Source organism: Stegodyphus dumicola, chromosome 1 (genome assembly GCF_044657685.1).
Source record: "Stegodyphus dumicola isolate Sdum_Otavi_A_Nest chromosome 1, ASM4465768v1".
NCBI classification, from domain to species: Eukaryota; Metazoa; Arthropoda; class Arachnida; order Araneae; family Eresidae; genus Stegodyphus; species Stegodyphus dumicola.
The window spans coordinates 261,570,897-261,587,014 of record NC_140768.1 but is presented as its reverse complement, the minus strand read 5'-3'; the positions used below and the strand labels follow the sequence as shown (position 1 = coordinate 261,587,014).

General features: G+C 32.5%; 1 protein-coding gene across 1 annotated transcript in view; it reads left to right on the top strand.

Moving 5' to 3' along the window:
• The window catches only part of Afg3l2 (AFG3 like matrix AAA peptidase subunit 2), an 81,499-nt gene extending 66,095 nt beyond the window's left edge, over positions 1-15,404 (top strand). The window contains exons 16-17 of the mRNA XM_085827413.1: positions 424-618; positions 15,079-15,404. Coding sequence (XP_085683539.1) covers positions 424-618; positions 15,079-15,306 — 423 coding nt within the window. The 3' untranslated portion in view covers positions 15,307-15,404. The remainder of the gene's footprint in view (positions 1-423; positions 619-15,078) is intronic.
• Positions 15,405-16,118: the final 714 nt, after the last annotated feature.

Below are 16,118 nucleotides of genomic sequence, written 5' to 3'. Positions count from 1 at the left end.
GTTAAAAATAATATGTACATTTTAATAATATTTCAACAGTTTTCAATTTTTTAAAAAGAAATGGATAGATGAGTTATCAAGCTTTTAAAATTGAAATATTTTTATGATTATTTTCTTTGCACGAATGTCAGTTTGTAAAATGATTCTGATAATGTCCCATCCTCCAGCTGATATATGAAAAAATACACAGATATATGAAAAAATTCCATATATCTGTGTTGCTATTGATTTTTTTTAAAAAGAAGCTTAGTGGTATATTTTGGTTTGAATATGTAATTCTTATTGTTGGAAAAACAATGTATTTTAATTTTAACAAATTTTGATTTAATTTCAGTAATTTTTATTTTTTAAACTTATTATTAACCTTTTAATTTAGTATGTGCTGTAATGTATGTTTCATTTAAAATATTCCAACCCATTCAGGTTGTTCAATTTGGTATGAATGAAAAAGTTGGTCACCTTTCTTTTGACCTGCCACAGCCTGGAGATGTTGTTATTGACAAACCATACAGTGAAGAAACAGCTCAGATTATTGATTTAGAAGTTCGTAATTTAGTATCAAAAGCCTATGATGCAACTATGAAACTGTTGCAAGAACGCAGGAAAGATGTAGAAAAGGTAGGTGTCATTTATTTAAATAGAGTTATTTGCTTTTATTTTCTTTTTTTCCTACAACATTTGTTTTGCATTAAATTACAAACATATAGTAATATTCTAAAGGAAAATTATGCTAAAAATCACTAGATGTGGGGGGAATGGAATTTATAAAGTAAAAATTTCACTAGTTCAGTGAATTAGTGAAATTGTGGGCAATTTTTTGTGAAATTGTAAGCAAAATTTATTTTTTTTGGGGGGGGGAGAGCATCAGATGTAAAAATTGTCTTTTCTCCAGGAAATGGCCTGTTTAATTTGTATTATTATTATTTAAGAAGCGTAAATGTGACATTATATGTGAAACCAGTTCATAACTGCCAACTTTCTCAGTTTTTGACCATATCTTCTGCAGATAACTGAATCACCCAGTTTTTAATTTTTAGCCTTTACTAAGCAATGAATGAAATTCATTTAACTAGTGAAGTTTTACTTGTATAAATTACATCCCCCCTCTTCTAGTGATTTTTAGCATAATATTGTTAGATCTGAATTGTTTTAATTTACTTTAGAACTTCTTATGAACATTTCAACCATTGATTAATGTGTTAATATTTGTATTTAATTATTTTTTTCATTAATTACTTGCCTTCTCTAGTGGTATGAGAAAACTGCACTAGTACAATTTGGGCTTAAGAAAGTACAATTTCAAAATTAGGAAAACAACAACATTATTTTGGCTTAGATTTAGATAGAAGGAGAAATTTTCTGATATATGGCATTTATGAAGTAATGTGGAGGAGTGATAATAATTGAAGGTGATATAACCAGTTTTCTAGTGCAGTGATAATGACCAAAATTACCAATCAGCTAGCATACAGCAAAATTTGTAGTATGGTTTTAAATCCAGAAAATATCACTACAAATAGTGACAAATGTGACAGAGAGATTTTCGAGAATGAAAAGATTTCATTTGACAGTTTTGTGGAAATTTTCATATTGGCAATTACAGAACTTGAGGAGTGGACTTTGTAAGTAAAAATAATTTATGCCTCTTTCATAAAATTAAAGAGAAAATGGTACAAAAAGGGAAACAGTTCCCTTAGGAGAAATGTTTAATAAAACAGGCAAATAAATGTTGAGCTTTTTTATAAATTTCGATTTCCTTAAAATCATAAATGCTTCATTATGTTACGTTGCGAATTTTAATTATATTAATATGTGTTTTAAGTTATCGTTATTCTTGTATTTTTATTTGTACTCATGTGTATTTTAATCTGTAAAAAAAAAGTGTTCTTAAATTGTTAAAGCCTTATTTAACTGGTAGTTCTTGAAAGTGTAGTGCAGAGTTGCCAACTCTCCCGATTTAGGTGGGAGACTCCCGATTTTCAACAGCTCTCCCGCCAACCTGATTTACAATATATTTCTCACGATTTTTTCTTATTCTTAAAATTTCTCACGATTTTTATGGAACTTGGCTTAGTACTTCGTTATAAAAAAAAAAAAAAAAGTAATTTTGGACGTCTGAAAGCAATTGAATTTTCTCTAGATTATATCTAAAACAAAACCTTGTGAATCAGATGAGAACTTCTGCTTTGTGAGTGAAAGCATATACATATCAAGAAACGTCATTCTCCAGTTCTCCAATGGGCATCGAGCTCCACTGCATGTTATCTGGTATATATTAGCATGGACCTCATAAGAGTCCTTTCTTATAAGGTCCATGTATATTAGCCAATAAGCACAAAGCAAGCTTAAGGCTGTTATTTGGATGTTCTTTAGTTATTTCATTTATCTTGTGCTGAGTTGTGTGCGTACATGTGCCTTCGGGAAATAGTTTTAGAAATTATCATCTTTTGTTATGTCTGCGAGAAAGGTGAAATAATCGTATATGTTTCAAAAATCGTACACATTCGACTTTCCTTCCATTACTTCCTCAAGGAAATGTAATAAATTTGCGGTGTGTACTGTCTGTCATTGCGATTTTTCGATTTCGCATGTTGGAAGGGTGGATGTTCTCAAACATGTGCGTACACAAAAACACAAGGACAACATAAATTGTTTTGAAAAAAAAAACGAAAAATTAAATTTTTCTTCAAAAACAAAGAACCAAAAAGTTATTAATGCAGAATGTCTGTTCTGTGCTTTTTTACTGGAGCACAACCTGCCACTGAATGCATTGGATCACGCTGCAGCTTTATTTAGAAAAATGTTTCCTGTCGCTAAGAAATACTCAAGTGCAAGGACCAAAACAGGTGCAGTTGTTTAAAAAATGGGTTTGAAAAATAAATCTTCAGTTACTGATTGCATTAAAACAACTTCGTTCTGCCTCTCTACGGATGGAAGCAATGATACCGATTCAGAACTGTATCCAATTGTTGTTTCTTTTTTTAATCTAGAGTCTTCAGAAATTGAGTGCTGTTTACTTTATGTCCCCAATTGAGAAGGACATTCGACAGGCTTTAATATAGCACAGCTAATTATTAAAACTTTAAAAGAAAATGCAGTCCCTCTGGATAATTGCTGATCACTTGGTGCCGATAATGCACCAGTAATGGTAGGCTTGAAGACTGATGTTGCAGGCATCTTAAGAAAGGAAAATTCAGATTTGCAGATTATGAGGTGCACCTGTCACCTCTTAAATTTAGCTGCTGAAAAAGGGCTAGCTTCTTTACCAATAAATGTTTTATAAACACATTTTTGATATTTATTATAATCTTGAAAGGAGTTCTAAAAGGAAGGAAAAATTGAAACAGTTCCAACAGCTGCATAATACTGAAATGAGAAACATTTTGAAACGTGTGTACATGCTGGCTGTCTTTAAAGAAATGCTTATCTAGAATCCTCGATCAATGGAACGCACTTCTTGCATTTTTTAAAGAAGAAGTAAATGCTTCGAGATTTAAGATAAAAGGCTCTATTGAAAGTTATAAAATACCTAAAGTAAATGGAGATGTAGTTGCTACTTCCATTGTTAAAAATAGGTTTGAAAAAAATAAAGTAATTTCTGCACAATTTACCAATTTAACTGGCATTTCTCAAAATAATACTGCAAAATATAAGCGTAAAGCTGATACAAATTTCTCTCAAAATAAAAAAAATTGCTCAACACACGAAACATTTTCTGATTACTATATGTTTATCTTGTGAAGAACGAATATTTATGTTTTTTTCTTCGGACCTTAAAAAGCTTTTTGCTTTTTTTTACAATTCATTTTGCCATCATTCGATGTTCTTAACACAGTTCTACAAAGCAGAATTCCATTAATTCATGTTTTGCAATCAATGATTTATGATCTGTTTAAAGACATTTTATCAAAGTTTGTAAAACCAGTCTTTGTTTTGTCTTGTAATTCTATATATGATGTGATTTATGGTGAAATAGAAAATCAGAAGAAAGATGAAGATTTGATAATAGGAGCTGCAACTACAAAAGTAGAAGAACTTTCAGAAGAAGACAAAAATAAGTTTTATCTTTATGTTAGAAGTTACTTCTGTCGAGTATGTGATTACATACTACATAAATTTCCAGTCAACGATGAAGTGATTTTGCATGCTAAAGTTGCTGATGTTTCTGCTGTAGCAAATGCATCTTTTTTCTGATATAAGATACTTTTTGAACAGATTTCCTGTGTTACTTCATTTAGTCATGAAAGATGATGATATTGATGTTGCCACTGATAATATTGCAGTCGTAATTTTGTAGTTTACAATTAAAAAACTGGATGAAGTTATAAAATCAGCTAGGATTCCAGTGGAGTTTAATTGGAAAACTGAAAGGTGCTGATGGAATTTTAGAATATCTTGAACTGTCTAGAATTATGTTGGCCATTTTAACAGTTCCCCATAGTAATGCAGAATGTGAGAGGATCTTCAGTGCTGTTGCGAAAATGAAGACTAAATTTAGATCTAATATTAGTGATCACACATCAGAAAAACTTTTATTAGCTAAAGCAGACCTACGTGGCAATTGCTATGAACAGAATTATGAAGTTTCTTTCTTAATGAAAGCAAAATCTGCCACTGTTCATAACATTTGTACGAAAACTGATTAAAGTGTGGTTCTCCCCCCCTCCTTAAACGATGCAAGTACTAAAAATGTTTTTTATGTGTAAGGTATTTTTGTGTTGCTTGCATTTAAGAATTAGTAACTATTTGAAGTTAATTCATTATTAAAAACTACATTTTTATCATTTAAAAAGTCTTTTTAACATTGTGAAAAATCTCCTGATTTCTTAAAAAAATCTCCTGATTTTTGAGTGTCATAGGTTGGCAAGTATGGTAGTGTAATAAAGACAGGAAACGGTTGCAAGAGCCACCTGGTTTATTGGTTTATGGCCTTTTACTATCAGTGGAAGCAGTAGGGTGTTGTGTTGTCGCCTTTTACTAATGGCGCTTGTAACAAAAATTGTCTTGCTTTCGCTTTGTTATAGTTGCAATTTGCTTACTTCAGACAGTGGAGGTGTTGTGAACTTAGGTAATTGGATTCTCGTAAAGCTTAGTTTCTGCTTGTTAGTTGGGGGGTCCACTTTAGTTCACACATTTTTTTCTGAGTACAGATGTTGGCTTCATTATCAGATTTTCTTGTTTTTGATTCGTTGTGGGGTGTAATTTTCTCAAGTAAAATTCTGGCATTGGTGTGATTTTAATTTTATGATATTTTGTAAGCAAATGAAATTTTTCAGGGGGCTGAAAGGAGAGTTTACTTCAGTGCTTGCACGAGGCTAGAGTTGATTCTGATTCTGATTTTCAAGCTAAGAGGAAGAGGAGAAAAGAGAGAGGTCACTTGATCAAGATCACTCAAGATCACTTGAGGGTCTTGCTCTCGCGAGTGCCGGCTATTGAGCCAGATTTGGAAACAGATTTGAGTTGCGAAGATGTAAAGCAGAAAAGAGATTCAGTGGGGCTTGTCCTCCTGCGGGGGGCTTGCGCCTGTGGTCTGAGGTGAGGTTTCTCGTGGCTTTCCGCTGATGAGAATTTGTTCGAACGGAGAAAGCGCTCTATGCAAAATTTAATTTCACCGTTTCATCATGTATTTTGAGATTTTTGAATAATCATGTTAGAGGCTTTCCAGTTTAGAATTGTTCGTCATAGACAAAAGAGATTTCTTACAGCTAGAAGTTTGTGCCGAAAGTGCTCTACGCAAAATATAGTTTTGCCGTTTCATCGTGTATTTTTGAGAACTTCAATAGTCATGTTTGAGACCTTCCAGTTGAAGGAATTTGTCAAGAGACCGAGATTTGTTCCAGATGGAGGTATCATGCACCCCTTGTTCCTGAAATCAATGAACGCTTCCAAAAGTGTTTTGACAGAAGGAAAAAAAAAAAAAATGGTCATTGCTCATTTCCCAGTGGATTGGATTGGGCACTAAAGATCTTTCTGTTCGGAAATTGTGTCTCACTTAATGGACATATTTAAAGTGATTCCTGGCTGATTGAAGACTTTGTCTTTAATATACTACACCTGTGATTCCTGAAATCAATGGACGCTTCTGAAAGTGTTTTGAAAAAAGAAAAAAAAAAAATGTGTTTGCTCATTTCCCAGTGGATTGGACACTAAAGATCCTTCAATCCGGCAAAACTGTCTGCGAGTGATTTTTTAAGATTATTTTCTCTCTTTTTTGTGTCTTCCTAAATGCCATGGTGGACTAGTTAATAACCATTCATCCACATATATAAATTTTTATTACTTGTATAAGTTAGATATTGCTAGCTGGTAATATTAAGAAGTGATTAGAAATTTTAAGGGAATCAGTTATTTTGGAGGATTAAAATTTGTTACACCTGCTTTATATGTGAGTTAGGAAAATGTTCACTTTTAATTAATGTGAGCTGTAATTTTGTGAGACATATGTGTTATTTTACACAGTAGAATCATGTGGTGGAATAGTGAGCGGTTTATCCTATATTTGTTATTATTATATTCAAAAATTTAATAAATGTGTTTGATTTCGAATTTTAATTGCACTTGTTTATTTTGTGTGTTAACTTACTTTGGTTTGTCATGCCACTCCATTTGTTTGAGCCGGTAGGCTTTTAAGAAACATGGAGCTTTAACTGAATTTAGATTATTGATTTTCCTTTTGCATAGGTTACTCACAACGTGAACCTAAAACTTAATTTGCACTACTACTATACGATTGTTCGATATGATATATGAATGTTATGATTATATATATATATATATATATATATTTTTTTTTTTTTTTTTTTTTTTTTTTTTTAGTTTTTTTGTCCGGCACCATGAGTCAGTTAAGGTTAAAAGTTATCAAAAACCCCTAATTTTCAGATATTCAACAATTAGTTCATAAACAACTGTTTTATAATTGCTACATTTCATCTTATCAGATTTAAATTGATGATCTAAAATCCATTCCCAGCGATTCTGAATCACAGACTTTGTATTGTATTAATAAACTTGTGTGCAAAACTTAAGCAACAATGTAAAAATTTAGCAGATAGCTATGAAATTGCAGAAAAGGAGGTCTGGAGATCAGTACAGTGAACAGGTGAGCGATGTGAGCGTAAACAAAATGCGTGATGTCTGCACGCACAGCTCAACAGTAGAATAAAAGGAAGGACGGAGCCGCAATTCAACATATTCGCTGCAAGTGCCAGTGAGTCAGTTCATGAAATATGGCTAGAAGAAATCACCTAGACGACTTCACACATGGAAGAATGATCAGAAAGCTGGAGGAGGGGCATACTGTCACCGGTGTAGCTGCAGAGTTCAAAATCAACAAGTGTCATTTCACGCGCTTGGAAAATGCTCCAAACCACAGGTACAGCTGTTAGAATGGTTGGTTATGGCCACGCGAGTACGACAACTGCAGTGGATGACCAATACATCGTCCTGCAGGCGAAAAGAGGCTGTCAGCAGTCAGAAAGCGCCATTGCTCAGCAACTCTGTACAGTAACAGGGTGACAAGTGTCATGGTTTACTGTGGCCAGACGCCTTCACAAAAGGGGCCTATTCACCCGCTGTCCTGAACGCTGCCTTCCGTTGAAAGTTGGCCACCGACGCCACCGTTTACAGTGGTGCAGAGAGCACAAAAACTGGACAAATGATCAATGAAGTCATGTCCTCTTTACGGATGACAGTCGGTTCAGTACCAGAAGCGATTCTCAACACGTTTTGATTTGGAGAGAGGTTGAAACCCGGCTTTATCCCAGTAACATCAAGGAAAGACACCTTAACGGTAGTCCTGGAGTTCTTGTCTGGGGAGGCATTATGCTGAACGGGCAAACTGAGCTCCACATTTTTGACAGAGGGTCTGTAACCGGGGATCGCTATTATGAGGAGGTACTCCTTCCCCATGTGCGTCTGTTCCGATGTGCCATTGGCCCAGACTTAACTTTTATGGATGACAATGCACGGCCACATCGGATTCTTGCTGTTGAGGAGCTACTGGAAAGTGAATATATCACTCGAATGGATTGGCCAGCGTACTCCCCAGATTTAAATCCCATCGAACATGTGTGGGATGCTTTGGGGAGACACATTGCAGCATGCTTACATCCTCCGGAGAACACCCAACAACTCAAACAGATGCTGATTGAGGAATGGGCACTCCACTGCAAGAAATGTTGCACTAGATGGTTCTGAGTATGCGGAGACGGTGCGAAGCAACCATTGCAGTGAGAGGAGGGCATATCCCATATTAAGGAACATCTGCTTGTTGTTCTTCGTCTTGGATAGACAATCATGAGTCACGATACTATGCGTTCAATAAAGCTTGTTTTTGTTTGATTCCATACCGTATGCATTGCATTCCTTTTTCAGCTCCGATGCTTTCGTCATCCTTTTCGTACATAATACTCTCCTTCATTTCTGCATTTCATGTCTCTCAGTTGATTTCTCGTGGAGTTATGGCAAAAAACCATGCTGTTGCTTAAGTTTTGCACACCAGTGTATATTTTTCTTCAGAACTGTATTGTAAATAGATCAGTAACCTGAATAATACATTATAAAATGGATTTAAGTGTATTTGGAGTTGTTCTGAAATGCCATCACCATGCAGCATGAAAAACCACTTGAAAGGTCCCGATTTTCACTCGAGAACCTCCCTCCTTTTTTATATTTCAAGGTTGGCATCTATGGTAATACATGCTGAATTTAGCTTTTGAATTCTGAAAGCATATAAAAATAAAAACATCTACTCCTTTTATAAATGTTAGGACCAAAATTTCAAGTGCTCCAAACCACAGGTACAGCTGTGGTTTCAAGTGCTCCAAACCACAGGTATTCGCTTTGCAAATTGGCCAGACAAAATATACCACAGTATATATCAATGCCTAAAATGTACAACAGTTTATCATTATTTTGGGCTTTGTCTGGCCATCTCTATATTTGGACAAGAGAAAGTAGCTGTATCTAGAAATTTTTAACATCTGTTTATTTCAGTAGCACTGTGGGGGGTCATTAGTAAAGTGCGTAAAATCGCTTGGCACATGCGATAAAATTATTCCATTTGCACCATGATGGTGATCACATATTACAGGGTTTGTATGGTCCTTAAGAGTCCTTAAAAGTCCTTAAGTTTTTTGGAATCGATTTTTGGTCCTTAAAAGTCTTTAATTTTGGCCAAAATCGGCAGAAGGTTTATAATGTATTATTTTAATAATCTGAAATTTCTGTCTGTTTTTTATGACTGCCATTTTGAGTGTGAATTAGCATTTTGCAGCAATATTTTTGACGATTCACTGACAAATATGGTTATTTTTTGAATGGGTTCATGGGTTATAATTTGTTCCTATTTGTAATGTAACTGGTGGGATACTCGAGTTTCTGAGCAAGAAGTGAAACATAAGAATTTCGAAATTATTTCATTTTTTTTAATTGAAGAGCTCTCAAACAACTTTCCGCTTTTGGGGATGTGAATTCTTTTATTAAATGGTTCTAAATTTGGCGACTTATCAACATGGCAATTTTAAGATCGGTATCTATGGAAAAATTTTAATTCCGAACTCTGGGAAATTTTGACCACTTTTTTAGAACATTGTAACACTGATAAATTTCATTAAAATAATGGCAATGTATTGGAATTATATTTAAGAAATAACATTAAAATAAAGCATTTTTATTTTTCACTGTTATATTATAAAGTTCCATTTTGGCCACATATTATACAATGTTTTGAATCTGAAAAATAAGCAAGGTATAATGCTATAAAGCACAATTTACAAAACAGTTTTTAGCAAAAGCAAAATAGCTATGTAATTAATTAGAAACGTCTTTTTAATTTTTTCATAGTAAGAGTTTTTCCCATTTCTCAGAATTCTCAGAATATGTATCAGTTTTTTTTTCTCTACTTTTCACTAGATGCAAGCATGGAAAATATCAAAAATGCTTCTAATCTTATCATATGGACAGGCATTATAGAAAGAAGTTTTGTTATTAATAAAGAAATTGAAAACTGACAATTCAAAAGTTTCATCTAATATGTCTTAATGCATCATACACAGGGCTGGTGCTAGGCATTTTGCCACCTGATGCAGTCTCTGTGGATCCTAAATTCTGCTGCATGGTGCCTTTCTAAATTCTGCTTCCAATTCCTCATCTAAATTCTAAAAGTTTTGTCATTTCTAGATTTTTGTTGCTCGGTGTGTCACTAATTTCTAAAAGTTATGCCTCACCAGCTCTGTGACCAGACCTTACAATATGTATTTCATATAATGAAAAGGAAACGTGTTGAAGAAACGAACTAAATATATAAAGAGAAAGAAAATTATTCTTCAGAGATATTTAGTTGTTATTATGTAAATTACCCAGTTGTTAACAATTTCAGCCTTTACTATAATTTCCCATTTCTATTTCCTCACCAAAATGCAAAGTACTGAGACAGTTATAGATTTTTGGAGTGTAAGACAAGAGTATGTTTCTGACCTCTGCTTGCTCCCTGTATTAGTTCCTATCAGCTCTGATAATTTCCATTACCGCTGCTGACATTTAAGTTTATTATGACGATATATGAGTTAATGAACCAGATTAAATTGAAATTAAATTGACCACTGGTCCATATTTTTAGTGTGAATTTGACTCTTCTTGTTTAATTACATCACCATAAGCTGTAATTGATTTTGTTAGCATAAGAACATGCCTTTATGTTCTAAGTTCTTTTTAAATAAGAAGCTTATTTAAACCTCTGATTTATAGTTACTTTCAGACATAGCCATAATTTGTTTCACGTTTGTCCGGGGGGGGCGACTATTTAACTTTTACCATTGAGACAAATTTCTAATTGTTAGAAAAGATGCTTAAAGAGAAGGAACTCAATATAAATTAGCCAAAATGTCTGGGCAGGGCTTCAAATTAAAAAGCCACATAATTATTTTGTTGAGTTTTGTTGCTACAAAATATAAATGTTTAAAGTGTAATTATTGTAATATTGTTTAAAATTCAATGTCGTAAATTGCATGTGTTTTAAACTGTGAAATTTTATTAGATTGTGATATTAATAGGGTTTTTTTAACAAACATTATTTCAAAAAAATTTAATTTGATAGTGTCCATGTAAATCCATATGACTAAGATTATATAATACCTAATTTAATTACTTATAACTAAGTTACCCTTTAAAATTATATTTTCATATTAAAGGGAGTTATTGCCTTTTATTAACCTTTACAGTGGTCACAAGGTAAGACACAAAAATATAAAAATTCATGTAAAACTTATTCTTCGCATCTAGTGAAACTTAAAATAATGAAAAACAACTTATCACCTCTAGGGCTTTAGTGGCTTAATAGAATCTTAAAGTATATTAACTGAGTTACAACCCCTGGAACTCTACATGAAGCTACGACACTAACTGCGTCAGACAGAGCTCAGCTAACTTTCAAAACTTACTAACTGTGCCTACATCAGGCCTTTCAGGTTTGTTCTGATCAGCCGGTCTCTCTCTAGGCAAGCAGGAGCGGTGACAACAGCCAGTCTTTTGTTATGAATCATGCTGATTATGATTTTAATGCTCATTTTAACCTATGCTGCTTGACATAAAATCTGCTTACTATTAACTAAACCTCTAGACTGAGCAAGTATGTGACAAAATGAGACATTAAAAATAAAAAAGCTGTTAGTAAAACGTAACTAAAATGTCACTTATCTTCTTTCAAATATGTCCAGTTGTTATACGTGTAAAATATTTAATGATACTTGATAGATTTGATAATATTTATTTTATTCTCAAACGCATTAATAATTATGTTAAATAGGCTATGTTTAATAATAATGCATCGTACTTACGAATCTCTTTTATTTTTAGGAGGGTATTAAAAAGTGAAGTTCAGGCATATATATAATATTTTTAATTGAATTTATTCAGTTCCCATTTGCTCACAGGTCCTTAATTTTTTTCATTAATGGTCCTTAAAAGTACTTAATTTCCGTGTGCAAAAATATGTACGAAACCTGTATTAAAAAAAGTTACATTTTGTTTAAAATGAGCTAAAATTATAAAATACTAATTATGTTTATATAGACTTACAGAATAAGTCTGAAAATCAATAGTCATTTTTTAACCAATTTATATAAAATGCTATGGTACTCAATGTGTTAAGGATCTTTACGTAGTGTACATGTTCTTGTCAGATGAATTTTGCTGTTTGATAGTGTAATTTCCAGAAATTATATTATATTGATATAATTTTGATTATATTTTTATATTTTGATTGTATTCTATATTTTGTTTATGAAGCATCTTTAGTACACGATTTAAAATCTTTGTAATGGTTTATTTTGCACTGTAAAAACAAGATAAAATAAAAAGTGTGCTTTTCAAAGATTTAAAAAAAAAAAAATCACTTTAAACACATCATTTTTTGGTAATCTTATTTGTTATGAAACATTTTAAAACATTAGAAATATCTACAGCCGAATTCAAATTTTTTTAATGTTATATTTCACTACCACATACCTATTATCTACTTGCTGTGGCAACTATTATTATTGCAGCAAACATTGCATTGTTCTACTCTTGTGACTTTCCCATCCATAGTGTCACTTGTTACCAATGACCTTGGCATTCATTGATGTCATTCATTCATTATGTAATTTTAACAATTTTAATAGACTGTTAAAATTAAATAATGAATGAATGCAGACTGAGCAGATTTTTTTTTAACAATCTTAATTAATTTGGTGTAAGGTTGCACCAAATTAAGATTTTTGGTTACTACAAGTTGCTTACCAGCAACCTACTTGCTGATTGATACTAAATAGGCTGATACCTACTGTACGCTGACTAGATTTTAACCAGATGCCTTTGACTAATTATCACACAATGCATTTTGTAGCATTCAGCATGATAATTTCAGTGATTGGACACATTCATTGTATATGTGTGTATTTCTTGTAGTTCTCAGTGCATCCTGAATTATAGATTCTCAATTATCTTTTTATTGTGATTTGGTGCATGTTGTTATTTCCAGCATTTTCACAGCATGGAAATGTCAGTATCAGATGAAAGTGTCTTAGTTGCTATGCTAGCATGTACAGCTAAAGTTTGATTCTGATGTATCTCATTCCATGCATAATCAGTGTTCATAAGTACCTAATCATTACTGTCTTTTCGGTGGAAGTGTATTTTATTTTTCCTTCTCAATATAATTTAAGTTACGCAATAGTGGGCATTAATTGCATTTGCTGTATAAAAGATTTCATTTAACAGTTTTGTGGTAATTTTCATCATAGCAATTACAGCACTTGAGCAGTGGACTTTGTGTAGTTTTCATTATGCTGTAAATTTATATAAGTAGTGCTGAATTTTTGAAGAAATTTATATAAAAATTTATATAAATAATGCTGAATTATTTAAGAATGCATATCATGTTTGATTTGCGAGTACTAAATGAATATACAATTAATTCTGTCTGCATGTATATTCTGCTTCTGAGTTTATTATTATTATATCCTTTTTAGCAATATTCGTCATCCTATCCATTGAAAACAAAAAAAAAATATTTAAGGAAGACTGCATATTGTGGTTGAGTGTTATTTGCTGACTAATAGAATGTTCTGAAATTCTTAGTATAAGGTTAAATATTAATCTTAAAAATAGTTTAGGACACCAATACAGCTTAGGCATCTGGAATCATTTCATTTTTAGGGTCAAGATTTCAAGTTGTTGATATAATAAAAGATGCACCTATCGATTCTTGTATAGTCAGTTGATTATTTTAATTACTTGATTGGAACATTTCATGACATGTAATATGAAAGATATTATTATTTCATGAATAATTTATCGTATGTACGTGTATGACAAATATATTGTTACATTTTTTTCTGACACTAATTGTTACGTTATTTTCTTCCTTCACGTTCGTACGGTATTCGTGTGGATTTGGAGTGGATAACGACGACACTTGATGAAATATTGAAACACACTTTATTTACTAATAATAATCAGGACAGCTCCAAAACACTTTTACAGTTGAAGATCTACAATAAATATGCTGGAACAATCAGCGACACTGCCTTCACACTGTCAGGCAATAACGGTGGAGGCAGCTTCACTGCAAAGCACCAGAGTATGGCTCCCGACTCTGCTCAGTCGTTCTTGGAACTCCACATACTCTCAAGACTCTCCACACTAGAACTCGGGATGCACTCAACGACACACAGAACACAGCTCCCGACTCTTCGGTTCAGTTGTTCTTGGAGCTTAAAACACTCTCTCGACGATACACTAAGAGACTCTTCGATGCACTCGATGACCCACTCGGCACTCGCTGCTCGTCTGTCAACTTGATCAACTCTGCACGGACTGACTAACTCGAGACACTAACTATCTCGCACTCTATGAGGCACACACACTAACTGCAAGCCAGCAGGTTTCATATAGCTTTCGGCTTGTGTTCGAAAACATTCTGGGCTAAACCGGTAAGAATTCGTTCCAGAAGGTTCTCCATCTGTCCATGGTATACCGCCATTTTTGTCGCCAAATGTGGCAACCCTGCCTTCTCTTGCTATTTGGCAACCCTAAACCTGCTTTGCAGAAAAGCTATCCCACCACTCCTGTACATTTTGTTATATTTATTTAAAGGTAATGGTATTCCATATGAATATCACTAGTATAAGTTTTTATGGATGTAATGGCTTGTAAAAAAACTTTTCCTGTTCTTAGTTTTGTCATATGTTGACAGAAACAGGAAAGTCTGTGTAACATTTCTGTTTCAAATACCTCATGGTATGCAATGTCTAAACATTTTTGCAAACAACTTTTCTCTTGATATTTTAGTGAGTGATAAACTAAGTAATTAAGTGGTAAAAATTTGTAATAGTGATTGATTCTGTTGATATTTTAGTGAGTGATAAACTAAGTAATTAAGTGGTAAAAATTTGTAATAGTGATTGATTCTCTTGATATTTTAGTGAGTGATAAACTAAGTAATTAAGTGGTAAAAATTTGTAATAGTGATTGATTTTATTGTAAAAATTTATGGTTATTTTAAATTTACCCTAATCTTTTATTACTGCTGTATTTTAGGTTGCATTGCGTCTATTAGATAAAGAGATTCTAAGTCGAGAAGACATGATAGAACTTCTTGGCCCAAGGCCATTTAAAGAAAAATCTACATATGAAGAATTTGTTGAAGGTACAGGTTCATTTGAAGAAGATACTACACTTCCAAAAGGTTTGCAAGACTGGAATAAAGAACTGAAAGACAAAAGTCCAGAGCCTCCCACAAAAAAGGCACCAAGTGCATTAAGTTAGTTGTACAGTTCACGATTAGGAATTTAGACTGAACATTTTTATAGATTAACGCTGTCAAAAATGTGTACATAGATATAAATTATACTTTTCTTATTTAAGTTGTGTTTCTTTCTCTTGTTTTATTGTCATTTTTGTGTTTGAATTTCTCTCTCTCTCTCTCTTTTCTAATGAATTAATGTAAAAATTAAGTTTTCCTGAAGTCATCGTTGGGATTTCTTTGTGGCCTGTCTTATAAAGTTACGTTATGTTTTAATCAACATTATCAATTCAAATTAATTTATACTTAGTCATTATTTCAATTGACGTAAGATCTGTTAATAATAAAAATTTTGCATATTAAGTAGATTTATAATAACAACAAAGAAAGTCTTTTCTAAAAATATATTTAAATTTATTTAATTTATTAAAATCTTTTGGCCATTCTCAGTCAGATAGCAAAAAGATCAAAGTAATCAAATTTTTGAATATTTCTAGCAAAGGTATTTTTAAACCTAATGCTCATTTAAAATTATATTGCTATAATTTTTTATTTGTATCATAAGGTATTTTTAAGCAGTATAATTTTATTTTTTATAAACTAAAATTTACAAGATTATTAGTCTTCTTATAATTAAACACTTTTTTATAACTTATTTTATATAAAAGTTAATCCCTTACTTGATAAAATTTAAATTCTGATAATCAGCTAAGATATATAAATATGGTCTGAAGGTTTTCTTCATATATTTCACCTGTACTTTATATATTGTCAAGTGAAGTACAGATATTGGGAAAATGATCTTGATAATAAATTTTGTAAATTGATACCTTTG